Genomic DNA, 21,654 nt, shown 5'->3' on the forward strand with positions numbered 1-21,654 from the left:
AGTTTAATGGAGGATTTATAAGTCTTAAAAAATGAGAAAAGCATTTTATCATCTGTCTCATATATATTATTTTTTTCCACCATACAACCGTCTATGAAATAAATGCATTAAAGACAAAAACTCACATACACTTATTATTATATAAAATTAATAATAAAAAATTATTAGATAAAAATTTAATTAAATATATTAAATTATTTAATAAATTTTAAATATTAATTTCATATAAATATAATTGTATGTATAATATTTAAAATTTTGATTTAATTTTTAAAATTTTTTAATATTATGATTTTAAATAAGTAATAAATTTTACAAAATTTATACTAAATTTTATGATTTTACGATTTAAATCTTGTTACGATTTTTATTTTACGTATTTAATTTGTCATTTTAATTTAACACAAAATTTTAAAATTTTTATATTTTGATTGTATCTGAATTTTTACTTAGATAAAATTTTTTTAAAATAAAAGTTTAATAAATTAAAAAATAAAAACTTAATCGACATTGAATTAAAATAATAAAACTTACGCATAATAAAAATAATAAATTTAACCGTAGTTAATTTTTACTTTATTATTTTACAATTATCTTTGGCTTAGAGAACTTTAGCACATAAATGGAAGACTAGTGAAGAAAAAGAGAATCTTACGTGTGAATGTATTATTGGCTCGAATTGACAGAAGGTGTTACCTGATTGGCCACGTTGGACGCAACACACAATCACACTTGACAGTTGACACTTCCCTTCCTTCCTTCCTTCCTTCCTTCCTTCGTGTCAATCGGAGCATCAACAAACAAACAAGGAATCAAATCACTCACTCAAGTTTCAGAAACTCAACACAACGAACACACTAAGCCACATTGTTTTCATTATTCCAAAGCCCCCCAAAATCTGTGGATTCTATTAAACTATTCTTTTTTTTTTTATTTTGTCAATGAATAATAACTCAAATGGTATAGACTCTCCATATTCAATTAAGAGGTTGCGGGTCTCCTATCTTTCCAAATTTAAGTTGAAGTAATAGCTCAAATGGCATAGACTCCCATACTCAATTAAGAGATTGTGGGTTCGAGTCTCCTATCTTTTCAAATTTCTATTAAACTATTCTTATACTTTAGTTTATAAGAACAATAAAAAAATTTTGTGATTCATAAAGTCAATTCAACAGAATACATAAATTTAATTATAATTATAATTTTTATTATTTTATTTTTTTAATTTTTAATTATTTTTATCTTATTTTCATTTTTTATAAGATAATGCTCTATAATATATTTAGTTAAGACTTTTTTATTGTTATGATAGACTAACATAAAAGTGTAGTTTAATAGATTCTATAATCACATCACATTCTTAAATCTCAGATCCCTAGTTAACGAGCTATCTTCCATTCCTTTCATTCCATGGAGCATCGAACACCCAAGCTTTTCTTCCTCCTTCTTCTATGCGCTATTTGCTATCATTCTCTCAGCGCCATCGCCGTGTATTAATTCATTTCTTTTTTTTTTTGTTTTTTTTTTTAAATTGCGAGTTGACCAAACACGGCGCAAGCATTTTCCGTTGGAATTTTGCAAATTTTCGTTGGATCTCATTCTTAATTTTGCGCAGAAAGAGCTATTACGACGTACTTCAAGTATCGAAAGGTGCGAGCGATGAACAGATAAAGAGGGCGTATAGGAAGCTGGCATTGAAGTACCATCCTGATAAGAACCAGGGGAACGAGGAAGCCAATAAGCGATTTGCCGAAATTAACAATGGTAGTTACTTAAACCATATACGCTTCTTTGTTTCTTTATCCATGTTTGATTCTTTGGTCCTTTGGCTTTTGCTATGCTATCATGTGTTTGGTGATGGAGCAAGTTCTTCATTTTAAGTATATATGAGGTTAGTTTCTATGTGACATCCAATCAAGTGCTACAAGGTATAAATTTTATCTTCTTGATAGCACCTGATTAGATGTTACTGTGAAAGAGTTCAGCTCATTGACACTACCTACAGTGTGATATTAGACTAACGAAGAGAGTTTTATCCCGTAGGGTCAAAGTCAATTAAGCTCTAGCCGAATTAGCTGGAATACCCTGTCCTAGATACTAATGATTTAGACTGAAAGGAGAAAAATTGTATAAATGGTGGCTTACTGCATCAGTTTTGCTTCCAACTAGTTGTCTAGGAAAAATAGATTAGATGTCGTAGCTTTATCCCTACTACTGGAGTTTAAGAATATTCTATGCCTCAACACAGTTCTTTTCAATTTTACTCTAAAACCCTCCGTCCAATCATACCCTCAGAGGATGTTTTGTTTTTTATTGTTGTCAGCATATGAAGTGCTGTCGGATAGCGAAAAGAGAAGCATCTATGATAGGTATGGCGAGGAGGGTTTGAAACAGCACACTGCTGGTGGAGGTAGAGGTGGTCCTGGAATGGGAATGAACTTCCAAGACATCTTCAGTAGGTAAGTCTATAATCCATGCATACATACTGATCTTCTACACATTGACTTACTGGCCTTAGTAGAAAACCTTGTATCTTATTTCATGTTGAATTTGACACTGAATGAATATATGCATGTGCTTGCAAAAACAATAACAACCAAAACTCTTTTCATGCATTGGAAGTAGATATTATGGTTAGTTGCTTTTAGTTCCCAATGTCCGTATGCATTTTAATTGACGGCCTGAACTTGCCCTCTGACCATTTTTAGAAGTTATGTTCATATGAGGAACTTTTTCAAGATCATAAATAAGCAAAGTGCGGAAGCATTGAGTTTGTGTTTTTTCCTGCTACACTTCATTTCATGATCATAACAACATCATGAATTCTTCTTTCAGTTTCTTTGGTGGGGGTCCAATGGAGGAGGAGGAAGAAAGGGTTGCAAAAGGTGATGATGTGATTGTTGAATTGGATGCAACCCTGGAAGATTTATACATGGGAGGTTCCCTTAAGGTGAGATCATGTCTAGCTAGTGTCTTGGTTCCATGCATAAAATTCATATGCCTATTGTTAAGACACATCCATCACTGAGATATGGGATATTAGCATGACACCATCTACCAACTTTTGTAACATCTTTTTTGCCAAAGATAGATTCATATGGAATTAAATTTAATACAATCAGTTTCACATGAAGTTACTCTTATACTGACTAAATCAACCCATGAAATGAATTGGAAATAAATATTAGCGCCATTGCATAGCAGAACTGGATTTGGAGCGGCTAAAATGATTCATGTGCACATCACACTCGATCTCATTCACCTTTTGCACAATTTTCATTTGCATGTGGCAGAAGATTTTCCTGGAGAATTCCCCCTATTGCCTATTCTGTTCTTTTTGTTCAATAAGCTGATACTGTAGCACACAGGCATGGAAAAGTTGTAGATTATCATACTAATTAACTATTGTCTGCCTACTTGTAGACCATTTTTTGCTCTTTTAATTTACATTGTAATTATCAGGTTTGGAGGGAGAAGAATGTTATAAAGCCAGCACCTGGGAAGAGACGCTGTAACTGTAGAAATGAGGTTTATCACAGGCAAATTGGCCCTGGGATGTTCCAACAGATGACAGAGCAGGTAAACATCAATGTTGAAAGATTGATCTTTTCCTTATTTTCTCTTTTTCCTGCCAACCTCCCCGGCAAACAAATGTTTAGGATACAGATTTTATATTTTATGATAATAAACATAAAACCTTTCTTGGTTTATGGCATCTGTCTTATATGATTGAATTTTTTAGTCAGTTTCAAGCCAAGTTATTTTTCCCCGTTTTATGGGGATAGATAGAGAAGATGTTCCACTTTATTTTATTCTTGTCAACATATGTGAAGTTTTTCACTAATCTTTGTTGATTTACCTGTTAGGTCTGTGACCAATGTGCGAATGTTAAGTTTGAAAGAGAAGGTTATTTTATCACGGTTGATATTGAGAAAGGCATGCAAGATGGGCAGGTACGCTTTCTCACATGCATGTGTGTATCACCTTTTAAGCAATAACCAATCATGAATATTTCGTGTTTTGTTGCCTATTTTCATATATGTTTTTCTCTAAGGTATGTCTAATTATGTCTTATCTAACTTTTGAAGACAAGAGGCTACATTTAGATGGTAGAATTAGAATTAACATGTAGTTTATAAATCTGATATTAATCCTACTGGAATTGAAATTAGTTCAAAATTTTATAATTGTATGTTAAAAAACTTTTGGTGGATCATTCATGAAAAGATAAATTTAGCATTTTAACTTTTAACTGTATCTTAGTCAAAGAAAGTTTCTGGGGTGAAATTTATTATCTTGGTTTTATACACCAAGGGATTTTATTAGTAAAGTAAAAAAAAAAAACAAAAGTGTTCAAGCTGCAGTTAATTGTCCAGAAAAAAACTTTTATTAGAACTTGAAATGGAGAGAGAGGCAGACAGAAAGATTTCATGTATAAAGAGAAACAAAGAAGTTAATTGATTGTTAGGTGTCCTAGGTTAAACTAAAATTTTGATACAATATTTTACAATTGCTTGGTGCAACGGAAAGTTAGCATAGAGAATTGTCTCCCCCCCTCCCTCTCCCTCTCCCTCTCTCTATAGTTATTGTTGAAAGAGGAATGTAAATTGGTTTCACTTCATCTCCACCCATTTTTGTTATACTATTCTTAGGCCAAGAATTCGGTAACCCTCTATAAAGAGATGTTATAGGTAGTCCTTTCAAAATCAGTTATAACTTCAACCTCATCATTTTTATCCAAAATTTCTAAAGTTCCCCCAAATTTTGATATTTTCTTTTTTTAACCCAACCTTTGTTGCCTCCATGGAGGCTGTCCTTCAATCAAAGGTCTTCTCGCTCTCTCAACAAATCCCAGAAACTAGGGTGTTTTACTCATCACAAGGCTTGAAGCATAGATTTTTCACACCAAAAATCAAGAATTCTTGATGGTTCTTATCTAACAACAAATGGATTATTCTCTAAAACCATTACTAGGTTCCCCTCAAAATCCAATATTAATAATGGGTTTTCACAAAGGACACAACTTTGTTCCACTACAAAGTTGAGGCTACTACAGTTGTTGATGGGTTTGTTGGTGATGTTGAGGTTGAAGTTGAAAAGCAAAACTTTGTGAGTATTGAGTTATCCACGCTCAAGAAATTGTTCTATTGGGGTTGATTTTCTTTTCCTTGTTCAATTACATAATCCTAAGGGATATGAAAGATATTCTTGTTGCTAATGCAAGAGGGAGCAGTGCTAAGCTCATACCATTCTTGAAGACATGGGAATCTTTCCGTAGTTGTTGGGTTCATCCTTTCATGTTGTTGTACACAAAATAGATCAATGTTTTTATCAAAATTACAAGCACTTTTTTACACTAGTTGTTCCATTCAGTGCTTTCTTTGGTGCCTTTGGGTTTGTTTTGTACCGCCTCACCAACTACATCCACAATGAGCAGCAACCTTCTTAGCATTCTGGGACAAGCTGAAAGAAACAATTAGACTATTAGAGTGAAAGGGAGGAAACTTTGGTTAAAAAGGAAAATCAATCCCACTACATGTACACCCTTTATAATAAACACTGTTTTGACTCTAGTATTTTCTTAACAACCATACGTGGGTTCTCTTTGTTTTGTTAAATAAAAAATAATTTAAATACGCAATTAATTATTAACAACTGTATTTTTATATGGGTGTCTAAGAGTTTTTGGTGTACATAGTGTTTTTTCAAAGAAAATACATAATTTAAGAGAACATTTGTAATTTCAGATAAAAGGAGTTGGAGCTCAAATCATAATTATTTTCGGAAGAGCTATTGGTAATATTTCTTTTGAGCGGCTACTGAATCATTGGCCATCAATGATGGGAAAGTGAACTGAAAAATGTTTTCCCTCATCAATCAAGCTCAAAGGAGAAAAGCTTAGAAGCTTTCCATTTGACTCCATAGTCCAAATTCATACCCTTCCCATTTTTCACTTTAACTAGCATATCCTAAGTAACCAAAGTTATTAAATAACTAAGCCTTATCTTTTTAACTGGAGTTGGTTCCATTGGTTAGACTAGGCCATTGCGTTTTGTTATAAATCATATGTACAAATTTGCATGGACTGTAATGCAGTTTAGTCACAATCTGATTTTTTGTCCTTTTTCAGGAGGTACTTTTTTATGAAGATGGTGAGCCCATAGTTGATGGAGAACCTGGAGATCTAAGGGTTAGTAACAGTTTCTTTTTCAATTTATATAGCAACTGTTTTGCATTTTATGTGTGCAGCATTCTAACAACATAGATGGTATTTTGAACAGTTTCGAATCCGAACAGCACCCCATGACATCTTCAGAAGGGAAGGCAACGACTTGCACACAACAGTCACTATAACACTGGTAAATACTTTTCTAGGCTTATCAACTAATAACTGAACTTGCTGGCCTTGAGTATGTTCAATAGGTCCATGGCATATATTAACTAGTAAATTACTATTTTACTAACTCTTGGCAAGTGGAATCAATGATTTTGCAACAATTAGGACCTGTTTGGTTTTTGTTTCCATGTTTTATTTTCATTTTCGGTAGCAAAAATAGTTAATTCAATAAATTCCTGTTTTCTATATTCATTTCCGGTAGAAAATCTGAAAATAGAAAAACCTTGGAAATGAGAATGGAACCAAATACTCAGTCCCTTAGCTGCTTTGTTTTTAGTGTCCACAAACCTCTGCATTGTGAAGTTTTTTTTTTTTTCAACCTTTATCTTCAGGTCCAAGCCCTTGTTGGTTTTGAGAAGACTATTAAACACCTAGATGAGCATCTAGTGGACATAAGCACCAAGGTAAGCAATGAGATTTTCTTGTTGCAATTCTAATTGTGCACATAGATTAAGGAATGATTGAAAAATCAATATTGACTGTTGAGTAATTATTCTCCACTTCTCTCTGTAAAATTATAAGAAAAGGCACAGATGTAAGACACCTCTTTTTTTTTCTACCATCAGGGAATCACAAAGCCAAAGGAAGTGAGGAAGTTCAAAGGAGAGGGAATGCCACTACATGTGAGCACAAAGAAAGGAAATCTTTATGTCACATTTGAGGTTCTATTCCCCACATCATTAACGGAGGAGCAGAAAACAAACATAAAAGCAATTCTTGGTTAAGATACAGGATGATTCTTGTTATCCCATCCTTAAAGGTCCTTTTTAATGTAACATGGTTAGGTAGTAAATATAACAGACTTGGGCTTCTTGCCCACTGGCCCCCACCTACCCCCCTCCTCCCCTCTTTTTGGTTAGCAAAGAAATAGGTAATTTTTTCCTTAGATATTGAGGAGCACGCTATTGTCATTGTTGCCTAGTAATTCTGGTAGCAGTGCAATCTTGGCGTGCTATTTCTTTTTGGTTAAGATACCATTCATATAACACCGGCTGAAAAGACATGATTACATTAGCTTTGTGCTATTTAAATCATTACATGAGGCAAATAGATAGATAGTTCCTATTCAATTATTGATGCTCGTATGCAAGTCATGCTTGATCACTGACATAAATTACAATGTGTAATGCATTGCCAAGGACTTTATTATGTTTTGTTTTTCTGTTTTTCTGTTTGTTATTTAATAAATACATGTATGTTCATTTGATTAGGAATAGCTTACTTTGATTAAATACTTTTCTCCAAAAAGTTCATGCGATTCAAAACTGAAAATTCCGTTCAAGATCTATTGCCACAAAGCTCAGGTACCTTGGCTGCAACCTGCAACCAACTGACTAGTCACCATAGCATAGTGACTATTAACAGTGAGCACCAAAAAAGCTGCCACTAATATTTATGCTTTATTAGAAGTAAACGCAATTGTCTTGATTTGTCTTTGCTTTTATTTTATCTATTTATTTTGAATTTAGTCATATCCAATGAGCAGTATTAGCTACGTATCATTAAGGGTTAAGTACGATTTTGATTCCTAAAGTATAGGTCAAAAAATTTCTTCGTTCCCAACTTTTTTTTGCATATAAAATCGTCTCTAAAGTTTAAAACCAAATTTTAAAATTGTCTTTTTTACTTAAATATTAAAATTTTGGACTAAATTACCATAACAAAAAAATTATAAAATGAAAAAAAGAGAAAAAGAGTATTTCTACTCTTCCGAAGAGGGAAGGAAAGAAGAAGGGGAAAGAGAAGAAGAAGAAGAAGTTGTGCACGATCTACCTCTGCCTCCACTTCTACCGCCACCTTCGTACGATTTTGGTTCCTAAGGTAAGGACAATTCTAAAATCAAGTTAAACCTTAAGGATGATTTTGTATGCTAAAAAAGATTGGGGACGGAAAAAATTTTCGGCCTATATACCTTAGGGACCAAAATCGTACTTAACGCTATTGTTAACGTGCATCCTTTCCTTTTGATAATCCTGATAACTAATGGCAAGTTAAGTCTCACTTTGGTCACTAAGATTGGCGAGTTGCACTAATTTAGTCTCTGACTTTTCAATTGCTATAATTTGGTCTCCTAAATGCAAAAAAGTGTACCAATATAGTCTCTTGTACATTTTCCGTCACCAGAGTTCAACGCCGTTAGTGACGTGAGACGTGACTTAAGCCTTATCATGCTGGGCATATTAAAATGACGTCGTACGCATTTTGCCACTAAAGAAAGCATTAAACGACATCATTTGAGGGTTTAAACAATCTTAAAACATTATACTCCTCTCTTTTGATCACTTCGTCTTCTCCTTTTTTATAATTGGGTACCCAATCCAACCTAACTCATTCGGATATGGTTGCCTACCCGATCCGCTGCAGGTAAGGTAGGGTGCAGTGCAAGTTTGCTTGCAGATAGGATAGGGTAGGGTATAGGTCGAGTGCGGGTTCAGGATATATCATACCCTATCCTACTCATAACACTAATATATTATATAATATATATTTAAAAATTAATTGTAGTGAAAAAAGTGGGTATTAAACCCATAACTTCTTTGTAAAAACTCAAAGTAACTACTAAGCTAATCATTTAAATTACTAATATAGTACGTTTGTTATTTAAAGAATAATGTTGCAAGAACTTGAAATTAAAAGAAGAATAACATTTATCTTTGTTTGTGTTATTTTAATTTTATTAAGAACTTGATGATCATACTATTTATAATTTTATGTTTGATTTCTTTAAAATTTTATTTTTAATTTTTAATTTTCTGTTTTATTAATATGTATGAAATATAGAATGAATTTTATATTTGCTTAAACAAAATTGATTTGTCTACGGGTCAGATAGGGTTAAAAACTTTAGAGTGCGAATAGAATTAGGATTGAGAAATTCTCAACCTACGAGTAGAGTTAGGGTAAAGTCCAAACCCTACTCTACTCATTGCCAACTCTATCCTTTACTGAACAAGTACATCATCATTGGCTAATATTCTCTTGGACTTTGCAAATGAAGCGGTAGATGTATGTCTCAATTAAAAAGGAGGCGTATAACGTTTTTGGATTGTTTAAACCTTCAAACAACGTCGTTTAATGCCTTCTTTAACATTAAAATGCATACGATATCGTTTTAATATGTTTAGCGTGATAAAACTTAAAACACGTCACTAATGGCATTGAGCTCCAGTAACAAAAAATACACAAAAGACTATATTAATACAATCTTTTAAATTTGGAGGATCAAATTATAGCAATTAAAAAATTAAAAACTAAATCAATGTAGCTTATCGATCTTAAAAATCAAAATGTACATTTACCATAATGAAAAAAATGTGAAAAAGAAAAGTCACACTATATCACCAACATCTACTATTCAAATATACACTTTTTCGTCGTGAAAAAATAACAATAAAAATAGAATTTTAACTACATATTGAATAAAAAGTTGATATTAAATATACATTTTATCTTTATCATTTTCAAAATTGTTCAAAACTGTTCCTATATTTGATTCAATTATATTTTTTATGTTTGAAAATAAAATTATTTTTTCATTTAATTTTTTTTAACAATATAATCATTTAATCCTTTAACCTATTTGTTAGCTGGAGGAAGATTAGTAAACCCAAGAAAGTAGGGGGATTGGGCATACGACATGTTAAGGATCTCAACCACGCTTTTATGATGAAGATGAGCTGGGGTATAGTGGAGAAGACATTTTACCAAAAATTTGTAGGACTAATGACTCTAATCTCTGGAAGCACATTTGTAGTCTGATTATGCCTCAAGTCTAATTGACTTTCTCTCTGTTGCAGGCTTCTGTGATAATAGGAAGCTCAGCGAGTGGCTTTCTTCAACCAGATTAATAGTGCTGCTTGTAAAAAAGATTAATAAATTAATAATTAATCTATCCTAATTATATACACCAAAATTAATCTCATTGAAAACATATAAATCTATTTAATTTGTAAAAAAATTTAACTAACATGTATCTTTAAAACACTTAATAAGCTTATTATTAGTAGAAAATTTTAAATATTCATTTAATAAATAAAAATAAATATATTAAAAACTTAAATTTTTTATATTTTTAATAAAAACTTTTTTAATTTGTAAACTTAATATGTTAGCTAAATCCTTTGTAAAAATATAGTTCAATGAATCCAATTGTATTAAAACGAAACCATGCAGCTTGCAAAACAAAACAATAAACATGAGCACCAAATGAGCTCAGATAAAGAATATTAAAGTTTACAATAAAAAATAAAGTTAGTCCGATCGTTTAATTATTCAACCAATTAGAGTATATTTTAGAGATATTAGTGATTTAATTAGAAAAATGGATATTAACTACTTCTGTTGTTGGTTACTACAATGTTAGTTTCTTGATAGTTACTATCCTATACATAGTATCTCGGTAAAGGATTCAATGGTTCGAGAACGTTTCGACCATTAAATGGTCCCATCATAAAACATGTATTTTAAGTTTTTTAATAATTGGTAAATAGTCTTTATTTAATTTTAATTATAAATTAGTCTTTTATATATTATTTAATTATAAAATTTATTTTTTATTTTATAAATTATTTTTTTATCATTCATCTATCATGTTTATTGAGAATTAAAAATTAAAACAATAATAAATTAGATCTTCCATTTATCGTAATAAATATTTTGTAATCTTAATCGATTATAATTTTATCATTGATCCAATTATATACGTATTGGGTTGGAAAAATCGTGTTTGTTAGAAATTCAATCGATTAGATGCACAAACCAATTGATTGAAATTCAGACTTCCCAAACTTCAATCGATTGGAATTGATACACAATCGATTGAATTTTGTAGGATTTTTCTTATTCAATTGATTGAAATCATCAAAGCAATTTGGGTTTAGTTAATTCAATCGATTGGTTTCGAAAATTCCATTTTTTTCAACTTTAATTCCTCAAATACGAGTTTTTTTTATGCAAAGCAAGTTCGCCGCACTATAATTTTTATAGAGTTTGTCTAATCTGACGAACTTCACTTCAAATTCTAAAAAAAATGGCTACTCAAGTTCTTAAACTTCACAATAGACAATGACAACCATTATCATCGTCTCCAGAGTACATAGGAGTACACAAGAATATTGGAAATATATTCAAAAATATTGGAAAAATAATATATTTTTCATTTATAATGAAAAAAATCCTTGTTAAATATGCTTGTGTACCATGTACTCTTGTAGACGATGATAATGGCTTAAAAATTTGAATTTCGTTGGTTTTAAAAAAAATTCGAGTGAAGTTCGCCGGCATTAGGCGAACTCTATAAAAATTATAGAGTTCGGAGTCAGGCAAACTCTATAAAATATATAGAGTGCGGCTAACTCGGCCTAAATAAAAAAAAATTCATATTTTAAAAATTAAAGTTGAAAAATGGAGTTTTGGAAAATGATATTTTTTCCTTTGTATGGCTTAGTATAACGTTTTGATAGTTTGACAAATATATGAAACTAACTTGTCTGGACTGGTAAAATTGGTAAGCGAAAGTTAAATGTACTAATGTAGTATGAAAAGCTAACTTGTCACTCAACATTCGATGGTGTTTTCTTTATTGGCCAAACATATAAATTTGAAAATTTTTTTTACTCTAAACTAATGAAGGCCAAAATGAAGTCCAAAGAAGTCTACTTGCAAAATACATGAACAGTGGTTAACATATGAAACTAACTTCATGTTAGTTTATATATTGCTTCGAGTTCGGATGCAAAATCGGTGAACTGTGTTACTAAATATAAACATCACCTAAGTGCAGCTTCAAGAAATGAAATTCGATATAGTAAACCTAAAAAGTTAAAACACTGCTAGACTATATGAACAACTATTTTTACAGAGAGCAAAATCCAGGAGTCCATTGATAGACCCGACACTGACCAACTTAAGATGCCAAGATGACAGCTTCACCGCGCGAACCTGCAATGGTAAACCCACAAGATCAGTGCTTATGAACCCAAAAGCAGTGATAACCAAATCAACTTAGAGAATTCACTATTTGGTAGGTAGGATAGTTGAGTTGAAGTACAAGCATCATAAATCTGTTGTACTAGCTGTAACATCGCCTCAGCATCTTCAGCTAAGCGTGCAATTCGTTCTGCCTCCTTGACTGCTTCAGCGGCTAAATATGACTTGCTTTCGGCCTCGGCAATTCTGTAGGCTGCAGTTTCAGCAGCTTCCTTTATTGTCTCATTAGATGCCACAAACTCCGGGGGTGGTGGTGGTTGTTGCCGTTGTGGCCACACATTCTTTTTCACAGCAACTGGTGATTTTGGCACAGGTGAATAGTCCTTTTTAATCTTGTAACAGTTTTGTACCTGCATTCCGTGTAAAGAGTTGACAAATCCACATAGAGCAAAAACAAGTTCTGAAATCATTCAGCCTAGATATGTGAAATTTCTTCTTAGGAGGCATGAGAGCAGTCTCAACACTAAAGAGTAATTTAGGTCAATGGCTTAAACAAAGTGCGGAACAAAAATATATTGAGGGAACTATACATCTAACAGTAAAAGCATGAGTTGAAATAATCAAGATGAATAACTATAAAAGTAAAAGGATCACATAGGACAAACCTTTTCAAGTTTCCCTTGACTAACAAGCCTCCTCAACCTGGTGCTCAATGCCCTTCTGAAATTCTGAGGAACCTTGTGTTTTAGCTGCATTTGACATAACACGCGAGAATATTGAAAACAGAACAATATGGACAATGGACAGTCCATATTAAATTTCATCCCCCCCCCCCCCCCACAAAAAAAAAAAAAAAAAAACACAAATACAATGAGGAATTCGATGTTAAAAGTATCTCTGGTGTTTCCAATCTCATTCATCCTCCCCCAAAAAATTAAAGAATGTTTACTACTCTCTTCTTAGACTAAGAGGGGACTTAAGATACCTAATCATATGCCAAAAATTCCATCCCATATCTTTCACAATAAAGAATGCATAACTATATTTATCACATTTCCATTCCCAACTTTTATATGCAACACCTATATAACATATAATCTCAGATACACAGCACAGCATTTCAATCAACTATGGATGTATTGAAACCATTACGATAAAAAAAATGAATAATCTGACCTCAATGAAGTTAACAATGGCATTCAGGTCAGATCCATTAGCATCTTTCAAAGCTGACAGCGCTTCTAAAACCATTGCATTGTACCTGAGAGAAGATAAACAAAGATAAACAAAAGCAACCAACAATTCAAAAGTAACAAAATACCTTTCTTATTTTGTTGAGGCATACAACAGTTTTAACCACAACTAAATCCTAATCCACATCATTTAATTGCACTAATCCATATAGAATTAGTGACATTAATTCATATACCTCGGACGATTCTTGGCATCTTCGTCATTTTGAGAAGAATCACCCACAGCAACAGAAGGATCAGGTTGATGAATCATAGTGGTGACAATAGTAGCATCTTCCCCGGCAACAACAATAGCATTACTAGCAGCAGCAGCAGCAACTGGGGCAGCAGCAACTGGGGCAGCAGCCTTGATTCTAGGAACCCTAGATTTTTCCTTGGACCCTTGAGTGCCATTGCTAACACTCAAATTCCGCCATTTATCCTGAATTACAACAAAAGAACAAAATTAAAACCCCACACTCAAATTTCACTGTTTATCCAGAAAACCTTAGACTAAGATAAGACGCGAATTTGAAAAACGAAATTGCAGAGGCTAATCAGGGGAATTTTGCACCTTGAGGTCGATATTGGAACGTGAAGTGAGAAATGGTGCGAATTGAGGGTCTTTGAGAATGTTCTTCCACTTTCCTGGACCGTGTTTTTCCACGCCAGCGATGAGTGCGTCTTCTTCATCTTGCGTCCACTTTTGCTTCTGATTACCCATCTTCTTCGTCTTCTTTCTTGAATTCTTCAGCTCAGTGATTCCAGTTAAGAGCTTCCTCCAAAGCTGTGGAGGTAACCAAGACTTTGATATAAGGTCTGTGTTAATAACAATAAGCAGTGATGTAAATAATCAAATAATCAAATAAAGACAAAGAAACAGAAATAATCAAATAAGCATCCTTTTAGCTTAGATCAAGTGAAAGGAACCATAAAAAAATAACTATAATTGCTCCCACTGTATGCATTGCATATCACTGAATCCCGAACTAACACAAGTTCCTTATGCTTTCTGAATAGTCATCGATTCCGAATACCAATTTTAATAACAATAAACTTAAAATAGAAATCTAAGAACCCAGAAAGTGGGGAAGAGAGAAGAACCTTGAGGAGTGTCAGTCGTCACCGAGAAGCAGGGCAGCACCGTAGGTCGTCAGTCGTCGGACGTCAATTGTCGGTCGCCACCGTCGTCAGTCGAACGACGAGCTGGGAGTGGGAGAGAAGACGAGGTCAGGGGTCAGCGTTGTTGCCTGTACACCCCTAGCCCTAATTGTGTAATGTGTATGATGACTGGGCCGGGGCCGGGGCCGGGGCCGGGGCCGGGGCCGGGGCCGGGGCCGGGGCCGGGGCCGGGGCCGGGGCCGGGGCCGGGGCCGGGGCCGGGGCCGGGGCCGGGGCCGGGGCCGGGGCCGGGGCCGGGGCCGGGGCCGGGGCCGGGGCCGGGGGACCTGCGATAGGGGCCGGGCCGGGGCCGGGGCCGGGGCCGGGGCCGGGGCCGGGTGACCTGAGATATGGCCCGGTCCCAGTTTTACTCTCTTTTTCAGATTTTATTTCTTTCTTCCTAGTCAATTTCGGGTTACTCAGTCCAGGTTCGAGTTGGACCGAGGCCGTGTGTTTGTCAAGGTTTTGAAAACCGGACCGGTCATCAAACCGTTTTTGTTATTGGTTCATTGGTTTACTGGTCTAACCGGTTTAACCGTGATCTAACCGGAAAAACCGTTTTATAATAAAATAATAAATAAATTATAAACAAATATAGTCTAACATAAATTTTAAAATGTCTTCCAAATACAAAATACCTCATCAACCAAAATCTAATATAACCTTTAATTTCATCATTATTAACAATTTATCATTCATTAGTCATTATATCACTATTGAACTCATTAAGATAGTTACAAAAAATAAAACATTGAATTAACCAAATCAATAACAAATATTTGGTCATCTACTCATAGCTAAGCTCAACATCATAACATGCCATTTCCACTTCCTATAAGCAACTGGACATAAGAGACATTCTCCACCTTTGAGGAGGTTAGAGTCTTCTTCATAAGAGACATTCTCTTAACAACTTGACACAGATGAAGAATCCAAAACCTGTTGATCAACTTGGGGATTGATTTCACACACAAGTCTTCACAGAACAAGAGGGAGATCAACCTCACCTCAGATGTCCATTATGGAGGAAGTGGCTTCAAGGGTATATGGGACCAAAAACACCAAGAATGAGAAACAATATATGAAGTAAAGTAGTATTAGAATACAGGTTATCCTTCACAGTTCAAGTTCCAGTTTGGCATATCTATCTATCTATCTATCTATCTATCTATCTTGTAACAAAATTTTCAGCCAAATTTTAACAAAGTTTCAGCACATTCTTAACAAAGAGTAACAAATTTTTCCAAATCTTTGTGATGTTAAGCATATTAGAAAAAGAAACCCAACTTTCAGGAGACAGTAACAAAATCATGAAATTTGAACAAGATCAAATACAGACCAAAAACAGAACAACACTCACAGAGCCAAAAATCAAGAACAATCAGCACAACATACTAAACAGAGCCAGAAATCAACAACAATCAGCAACTAAAATTAGAATACAGCAACAAATAATCACCCTAAATCCTAAAATCAATAAATCTATCAACAAAAATTCAAAAACAGCAAATTCAGAAGTTAAAAAACACTAAAACAGCAGCAGCAACATAACAAGTGGCATGACATTCAGAAATCAAAAGCACATCAACAGAGCAAGTAGTTAAGTTACAGTGGTGATATTACTCAGATGCATGTCAATAAAAAATAAAGAACACATAAAAAAGCAACACACAAAACAGCACCACAGCAGAAGCTCATTCAAAAAAATATCACAACACACAAAAATAGCAACACAGCAGAACTAGAGCTCATTAGTAATCAAATAATCATTCAATAGAAAATTAAAACACAAAACATTCAAATATTCAGTAATCAAATAATCATTGAAAATGGAATAAATAAAAAAAGCAGAAGAAGTTAGCAGTGAACTGACCGTCGAAGTCTAAGGTTTTTTTCTTGGTTGAGCTTCTGCTCTGTGAACTCGAAGGAAGGAAACTGGAATGGAGATGGGTTTTCCTTCTGAGCAATCTGAGAAGAGGGGGGCAGAATCGTGACGGAGACAGAGGCCAGGCGACGAACACAACTCATAAGACAGTGGTGGGTTGGAAGAATCTGCGACGACCAGACGAAGACGATGGTGACTGAGCGCCCGACGGACGGCGGCAAGAGCAGATGAATACCAGGAACTGACGCGTCGAGCTCGAGGAAGAAGAAGCTGCGATTCTTGAAGGAGGAAGAAGCACGGAATACCAGACGACGGTAGTGCCTGAGAGCGACGGATGGCGGCAGTCCTTGCGGCGGTGGTGGAGAAGCTAGGGTTTCCTGTTTCAACTTCCTTTTTTGATTTGGGGAGAAGCTGTTAAGATAGGGGTTTGGAATGAAGACTGAAGGTAAGGGGAAGGAAGGTCATCCGTGCAGGAACCAAAACGACATAGTTTAATCCAAACCGGCCAGTTCCAGTTCCGGTCCGACCGACCGGTTTCCGGCCGGTTCAACAGTGTTGGCTGTTTTCTAATTAGCGGTTTTATATTGTTAACCGAACCGTTAATACCACCGGTTCACGGTTCGACCGGTTCGACAATCTACAATTTAAAAAAAAAACGTAAAAATGGTCTAATAACACAATCTACAAGATAAACAAAAAATGTATATAAAGAATTGTGAAAATTTATGTATAATTATTTTTATATAAATTATTAAATAATTTAACATATTTAATTAAATTATTATCGGAAGTACACACAGAAAAAGAAAGATCCAAACGGTAATCAAAAACCAAATACTATATACTGAAGTACACAAAGATAAAGAGTAGCACATTAGAATTACAATTTGAAATATATTATTTCTAATTATATTAATTATATATTAAAATCAGTTATCAAAATTAATTATTAGTATAAAATATATATTAAAATATAAAATATATATTAAAAATAAATTAAATTATATATATATAAATAAATAAATACTCACTAATTTTAATAGTTAATTTTAATATATAAATAATATTTTTATATTATTTTAATGAAATTTTCAGGGAGAAAAAAGGTATTAGTATCTCTATTCATACTGTATTCTCGAATATTAAAAAGAAGCATCAAGTAAAAGATTTTTCAATAAATATACAAAAGACTGGAGCTTTATTTATTTTCATATATATTGCAAATTTAGCATATTGTACAAACACACACAACTTTATTTCCAAATCAAACTAAAACATCCAAACACAAAAACAAAGATAATTATACATAATACTTAATAACTTGATCAAGGAATATATTAAGATTATTCCTTATCTTATTTAAATGCCACACATAATACAACCAAACTAATTAACACCCCCATGCATTTAGATCAAGGTTTTAAAAACCAGACCAGTCATCAAACCGCTTGTCATTGGTTTACTGGTTCATTGGTCCAACCGGTTCAACCGGTGGTTCAACCAGAAAAACTGTTTTAAAATAAAATAATAAATAAATTATAAAGGACCAAAGATGAGAGTACTCCAAGAACTCCTATTAGATGCAACAGCATTCAACATTATCACATTCTCACACACACATACAAAGCCTTAACTCAAACAACAACCACAGCAAGTGACTTGGAAAGAAAATGTAAACACCGAAAAAAAATCACAAACATACAGAACATGTGAATATTATTATAGCAAACATAATAATAAAATAGCACTTCTAATGCGTCTCCGAAAATTCCCAAATCAAGAAAACTACATAATCTAATCCACTTGATTCAGAAAGCTACATATATTAGAAAAATTAAGAATCAACTAAAAGAAAAAGAAAAGGAAGGCCTGGTTGATTCGATTCAATTGCCTGAGGCTGAGATGAAGAATCAAACAGGGCTGAGAAGCTGAGAGTTTAAATGTTAAACATAGGCAGTGCAAATTTTAACAAAGTTCACCACAATGATTAACAACAACAAAAAGCACTGAAGGAACACTCAGTAATATAGGCAGTGCAAATTTTAACAAAGCTCATCACAATGATTAACAACAAAAAAAAGCACTGAAAGAACAGTGAATCAGTAACATGGGCAGTGCAAATTTAAAATTTAAAAGTTATTAATTTAAAATTTATCATCAAATACAATCAGTGAGCAAAGATAATCAATCAAGCACTGACTGAGCATTCTGTTCTGATTCTGTGACTGGGAAGCAACAAATTCAAGTTACAGCAACAAATTTAACAAATCCTAGTAAAGTCCCGATTTACAGCAAAAAGGCAAATTTATTGATTACCAATTCAGCAACATGCAGAAATATAGGGAGAAGGGAAATCTGGAAAAGAGAGAACACTAAACCAAAACATTAACCAATAATCACAAAACACTAAACCTTCACCCAGCAATTACAAACAAAAACAGCAATTACAGACATTAGCACGTTATAAAACATTTCAAAACACTAAACCTTCACCCAGCAAAACCAGCAACTACAAACAAAGCCATCAGTAAATTTGAACAAAAAAATTAAGAGCCATCAGCAACTAACAGAGCCATCGAGCCATCAGTAACAGAGCAAAGAATTGAAAGCAACAGACTAACAGAGCCATCGAGCCATCAGTAAATTTGAAAAAAAAAATTACAGTCATCAGCAACCAGCCAATACAAGACAGATCCATCAGCAGCAGACAATTACAATTTACAAAACATTACAAGAAAAATGGAACACAAATTGAACAACAATTTCAGAACTTCAAACTAAGAAGAAGACCATACAATCAGAATTCAGATATTTTCATAATATTGTTAATCAGAACTTCAAAATTATTAATTAACAATATTCAACCATTATTCAACCTATTATTCAACCTAGGAATTCATAGATTAATTAACAATTATTCAACCTATAAGGCCATAACAAGTTCAGAGATTATTCAACAATAATTATTCAACAATTATTGTTAAAAAAAAATAGTAAAATACCTAGAAGAACAGAGCTGGCGAAGGAGGCATGATCAGAACTGGCGACGGAGGCAGGAACAGAGCTTGCGACGGAGGAACAGAGCTACGCGACGGAGGCAGGAGGCGAGCCCGGCGACTGTGCTTCCACTGCTGAGAGTCTGAGACGTTAGCTGAGTGAGGAACTGAGTGAGCTTAGAAGCTCCAACCGGCGACGGCGTCAGGAGCAGTCCGGCGGCTGAACGAAAGGGAGGGATTGAGCTCGCCGGTGTTGAGAGAAACGGCCAGCTCGAGGGTGAAGGGAGGGACGAGAGAGGGAGTGTGAGCTGCGCCGTTGGAGAGTTGGAGGGAGTTAGGGTTGGTAGGGTTGGGGGTGTTTTACTGTTAAGCTAAACGGCTGCGTTTTGGCGTTTTTGGGCAAAATAAGAAAACCGACCGGGTCCCGGTTCGTCCGATCGACCGGTTTTTGGCCGGTTCAATGGTTTGAAAACGGTTTTGATTCTAACGGCTTTTTATGTTAAACCTAGCTTTCTTTCTCAATTTTTTTCTCGTTTATCTGCTACCATGGATTATAATAGTAAATGAATAGCATAATATTTTTTAAGTTAAAAATCAAAATCAGCTTATAAACTAATACTTAAATTAGTGAAAAAAAAAAAAAAACACTTTGAAGGGAGCATGCAATAGAAGAGCAAAATTCATATGACAATTTTTATCACTGCACTATGTGAGAAGGGGCAAAAAGAAAAAGGAAAAAAAAAATAGTGAAAAAGATCGATGGACCATAGTACTTAAAGCATCTTACCCATCAAAGATATATTGACTCGTGAGAAATTATGAAATAGCAAATGAACTAATCTTAATTCAAGGATCAAAGAGAAAAGCACAACCAATAAGTAGTTTTAACAGAAGGAAGTACGTAACTCTTGTAATGTAAAGCCAGAAAGTTTCAACATTTATACACATGACTCAACACACCTAAACCTGAAACCCGTGAAAAATATATTACTCTAGGAAAAAAATCACCTGCAGACTTGTTCTAATAAGCAAAAAGTGAAAAATTACAGAGATGCCATAACTAAGTTGCAATAAATTAAAAAAAAAAAAAAATTCAACAGGAAGCATAGGTGTCTATATTGTATTAGTTATAAGCAGCAGTATTGTAAGCAGAAGATAGAAAAATTCCATCACAATTCTCCACACCCAAACTTGCATGATGAAGAATAATATAACTAAAACAATTCGTAAGAGGTCAATTTCAGCCCTCTACATGAAATGTCCTGTCACCACTATTTATAGCTTTAGTGTATTTGGTTGGAAAGGAATTCTAGAGTTTTAAAGCTTTCTCATTCTTGAATTTATTTGAGACAGGATTACTAATTTGGCATCACTTTAAAGCTACAATTCAGAGGGACTATCACTTTATCTTCCCAATAGGTCTAAGCAGACGCTTTTTCTGAAAATAAAAATATATTTACAAGGATGTCTTTTTGCAAATCTTTTTCTCTTCTAATAAAATTTATTTATTTTTTATCACCAGAACATTTGTCAGAGCATTTACTGAACATATTCCCAATTAGTGCGCGTAAGTATGGCTTTGGGGAAGTTAAGATAGCTCAGTTTTTTGGAATTTCAAAATCTACACATGCAAGTCGGCTAGAATACAATATTTTATTTACTTTTCAACTGGTTTGTCTCGTAAACCTTTTCTTTGTGGATGTTCGGCTTAATTCTAGCAGGTAATGTACGCTAAATGCAGAATGACATTCGATTCGGTAATCAACATCCGATAATAACCACTAAATTCCAACCAGACCAAAGAACCCAACATAAGAGAATATCCATTTTTTGTTTTTGGGAAATTCGAAAACAATATTTTGAATGAATTGCATCTGAAAAAGAAATAAGATTTGTTAATGGAAGACTTACTGCGACAACAATAATGTATGCAAGATTGAGAATAGTAAGAACTAAGAAGAAACATCATATTATTCTTCCAATTAAAATTAGTTCCATCAAAACATTTAATTTGACAAACTCTTGATTTATGATTTTGAATGTGATGTTTTGATT

General features: G+C 33.8%; 2 protein-coding genes across 11 annotated transcripts; one reads left to right on the forward strand and one right to left on the reverse strand.

Annotated features, from left to right (window-relative positions):
* Positions 1 to 845: 845 nt before the first annotated feature.
* LOC112777253 (dnaJ protein ERDJ3B) lies at positions 846 to 7,546 on the forward strand. The gene is made up of 10 exons (XM_025821586.3): positions 846 to 1,490; positions 1,616 to 1,764; positions 2,324 to 2,459; positions 2,836 to 2,950; positions 3,463 to 3,579; positions 3,867 to 3,953; positions 6,131 to 6,190; positions 6,282 to 6,359; positions 6,730 to 6,801; positions 6,964 to 7,546. The coding sequence occupies exons 1-10, from the start codon at positions 1,411 to 1,413 to the stop codon at positions 7,120 to 7,122; spliced, it is 1,053 nt and encodes a 350-aa protein (XP_025677371.1). The 5' UTR covers positions 846 to 1,410; the 3' UTR covers positions 7,123 to 7,546.
* Positions 7,547 to 12,077: 4,531 nt separating this feature from the next.
* On the reverse strand, positions 12,078 to 20,772 carry LOC112775160 (telomere repeat-binding factor 4). 10 transcript variants are annotated; one of them, XM_025818645.3, is made up of 9 exons: positions 19,606 to 19,925; positions 16,592 to 17,240; positions 14,662 to 14,763; positions 14,132 to 14,344; positions 13,755 to 13,999; positions 13,502 to 13,586; positions 12,991 to 13,074; positions 12,447 to 12,735; positions 12,078 to 12,337 (listed from the first exon to the last, which is right to left on the reverse strand). In XM_025818645.3, the coding sequence occupies exons 4-9, from the start codon at positions 14,279 to 14,281 to the stop codon at positions 12,303 to 12,305; spliced, it is 888 nt and encodes a 295-aa protein (XP_025674430.1). In that variant the 5' UTR covers positions 14,282 to 14,344; positions 14,662 to 14,763; positions 16,592 to 17,240; positions 19,606 to 19,925; the 3' UTR covers positions 12,078 to 12,302. The 10 variants fall into 10 exon arrangements, with proteins under 10 accessions (XP_025674430.1, XP_025674426.1, XP_072084945.1 ...); XM_025818641.3 differs by having other exon boundaries at positions 14,132 to 14,376; positions 19,606 to 19,921; XM_072228844.1 differs by lacking the exon at positions 19,606 to 19,925 and adding an exon at positions 15,585 to 15,752 and having other exon boundaries at positions 16,592 to 17,024.
* Positions 20,773 to 21,654: the final 882 nt, after the last annotated feature.

Source organism: Arachis hypogaea, chromosome 19 (genome assembly GCF_003086295.3).
Source record: "Arachis hypogaea cultivar Tifrunner chromosome 19, arahy.Tifrunner.gnm2.J5K5, whole genome shotgun sequence".
NCBI classification, from domain to species: Eukaryota; Viridiplantae; Streptophyta; class Magnoliopsida; order Fabales; family Fabaceae; genus Arachis; species Arachis hypogaea.

What these genes read in the sequence shown, in the direction of transcription:
- LOC112777253 (XM_025821586.3), top strand. Translation starts at nt 1,411, where the DNA reads ATGGAGCATCGAACACCCAAGCTTTTCTTCCTCCTTCTTCTATGCGCT. An exon ending in ATTTGCCGAAATTAACAATG is followed by an intron (nt 1,765 to 2,323) that starts GTAGTTACTTAA and finishes TATTGTTGTCAG; the next exon opens with CATATGAAGTGCTGTCGGAT. An exon ending in AAGGCATGCAAGATGGGCAG is followed by an intron (nt 3,954 to 6,130) that starts GTACGCTTTCTC and finishes GTCCTTTTTCAG; the next exon opens with GAGGTACTTTTTTATGAAGA.
- LOC112775160 (XM_025818650.3), bottom strand. Translation starts at nt 14,281, where the DNA reads ATGGGTAATCAGAAGCAAAAGTGGACGCAAGATGAAGAAGACGCACTC. An exon ending in GTTCCAATATCGACCTCAAG is followed by an intron (nt 14,000 to 14,131) that starts GTGCAAAATTCC and finishes GTTGTAATTCAG; the next exon opens with GATAAATGGCGGAATTTGAG. An exon ending in GTCAAGGGAAACTTGAAAAG is followed by an intron (nt 12,736 to 12,990) that starts GTTTGTCCTATG and finishes CACGGAATGCAG; the next exon opens with GTACAAAACTGTTACAAGAT.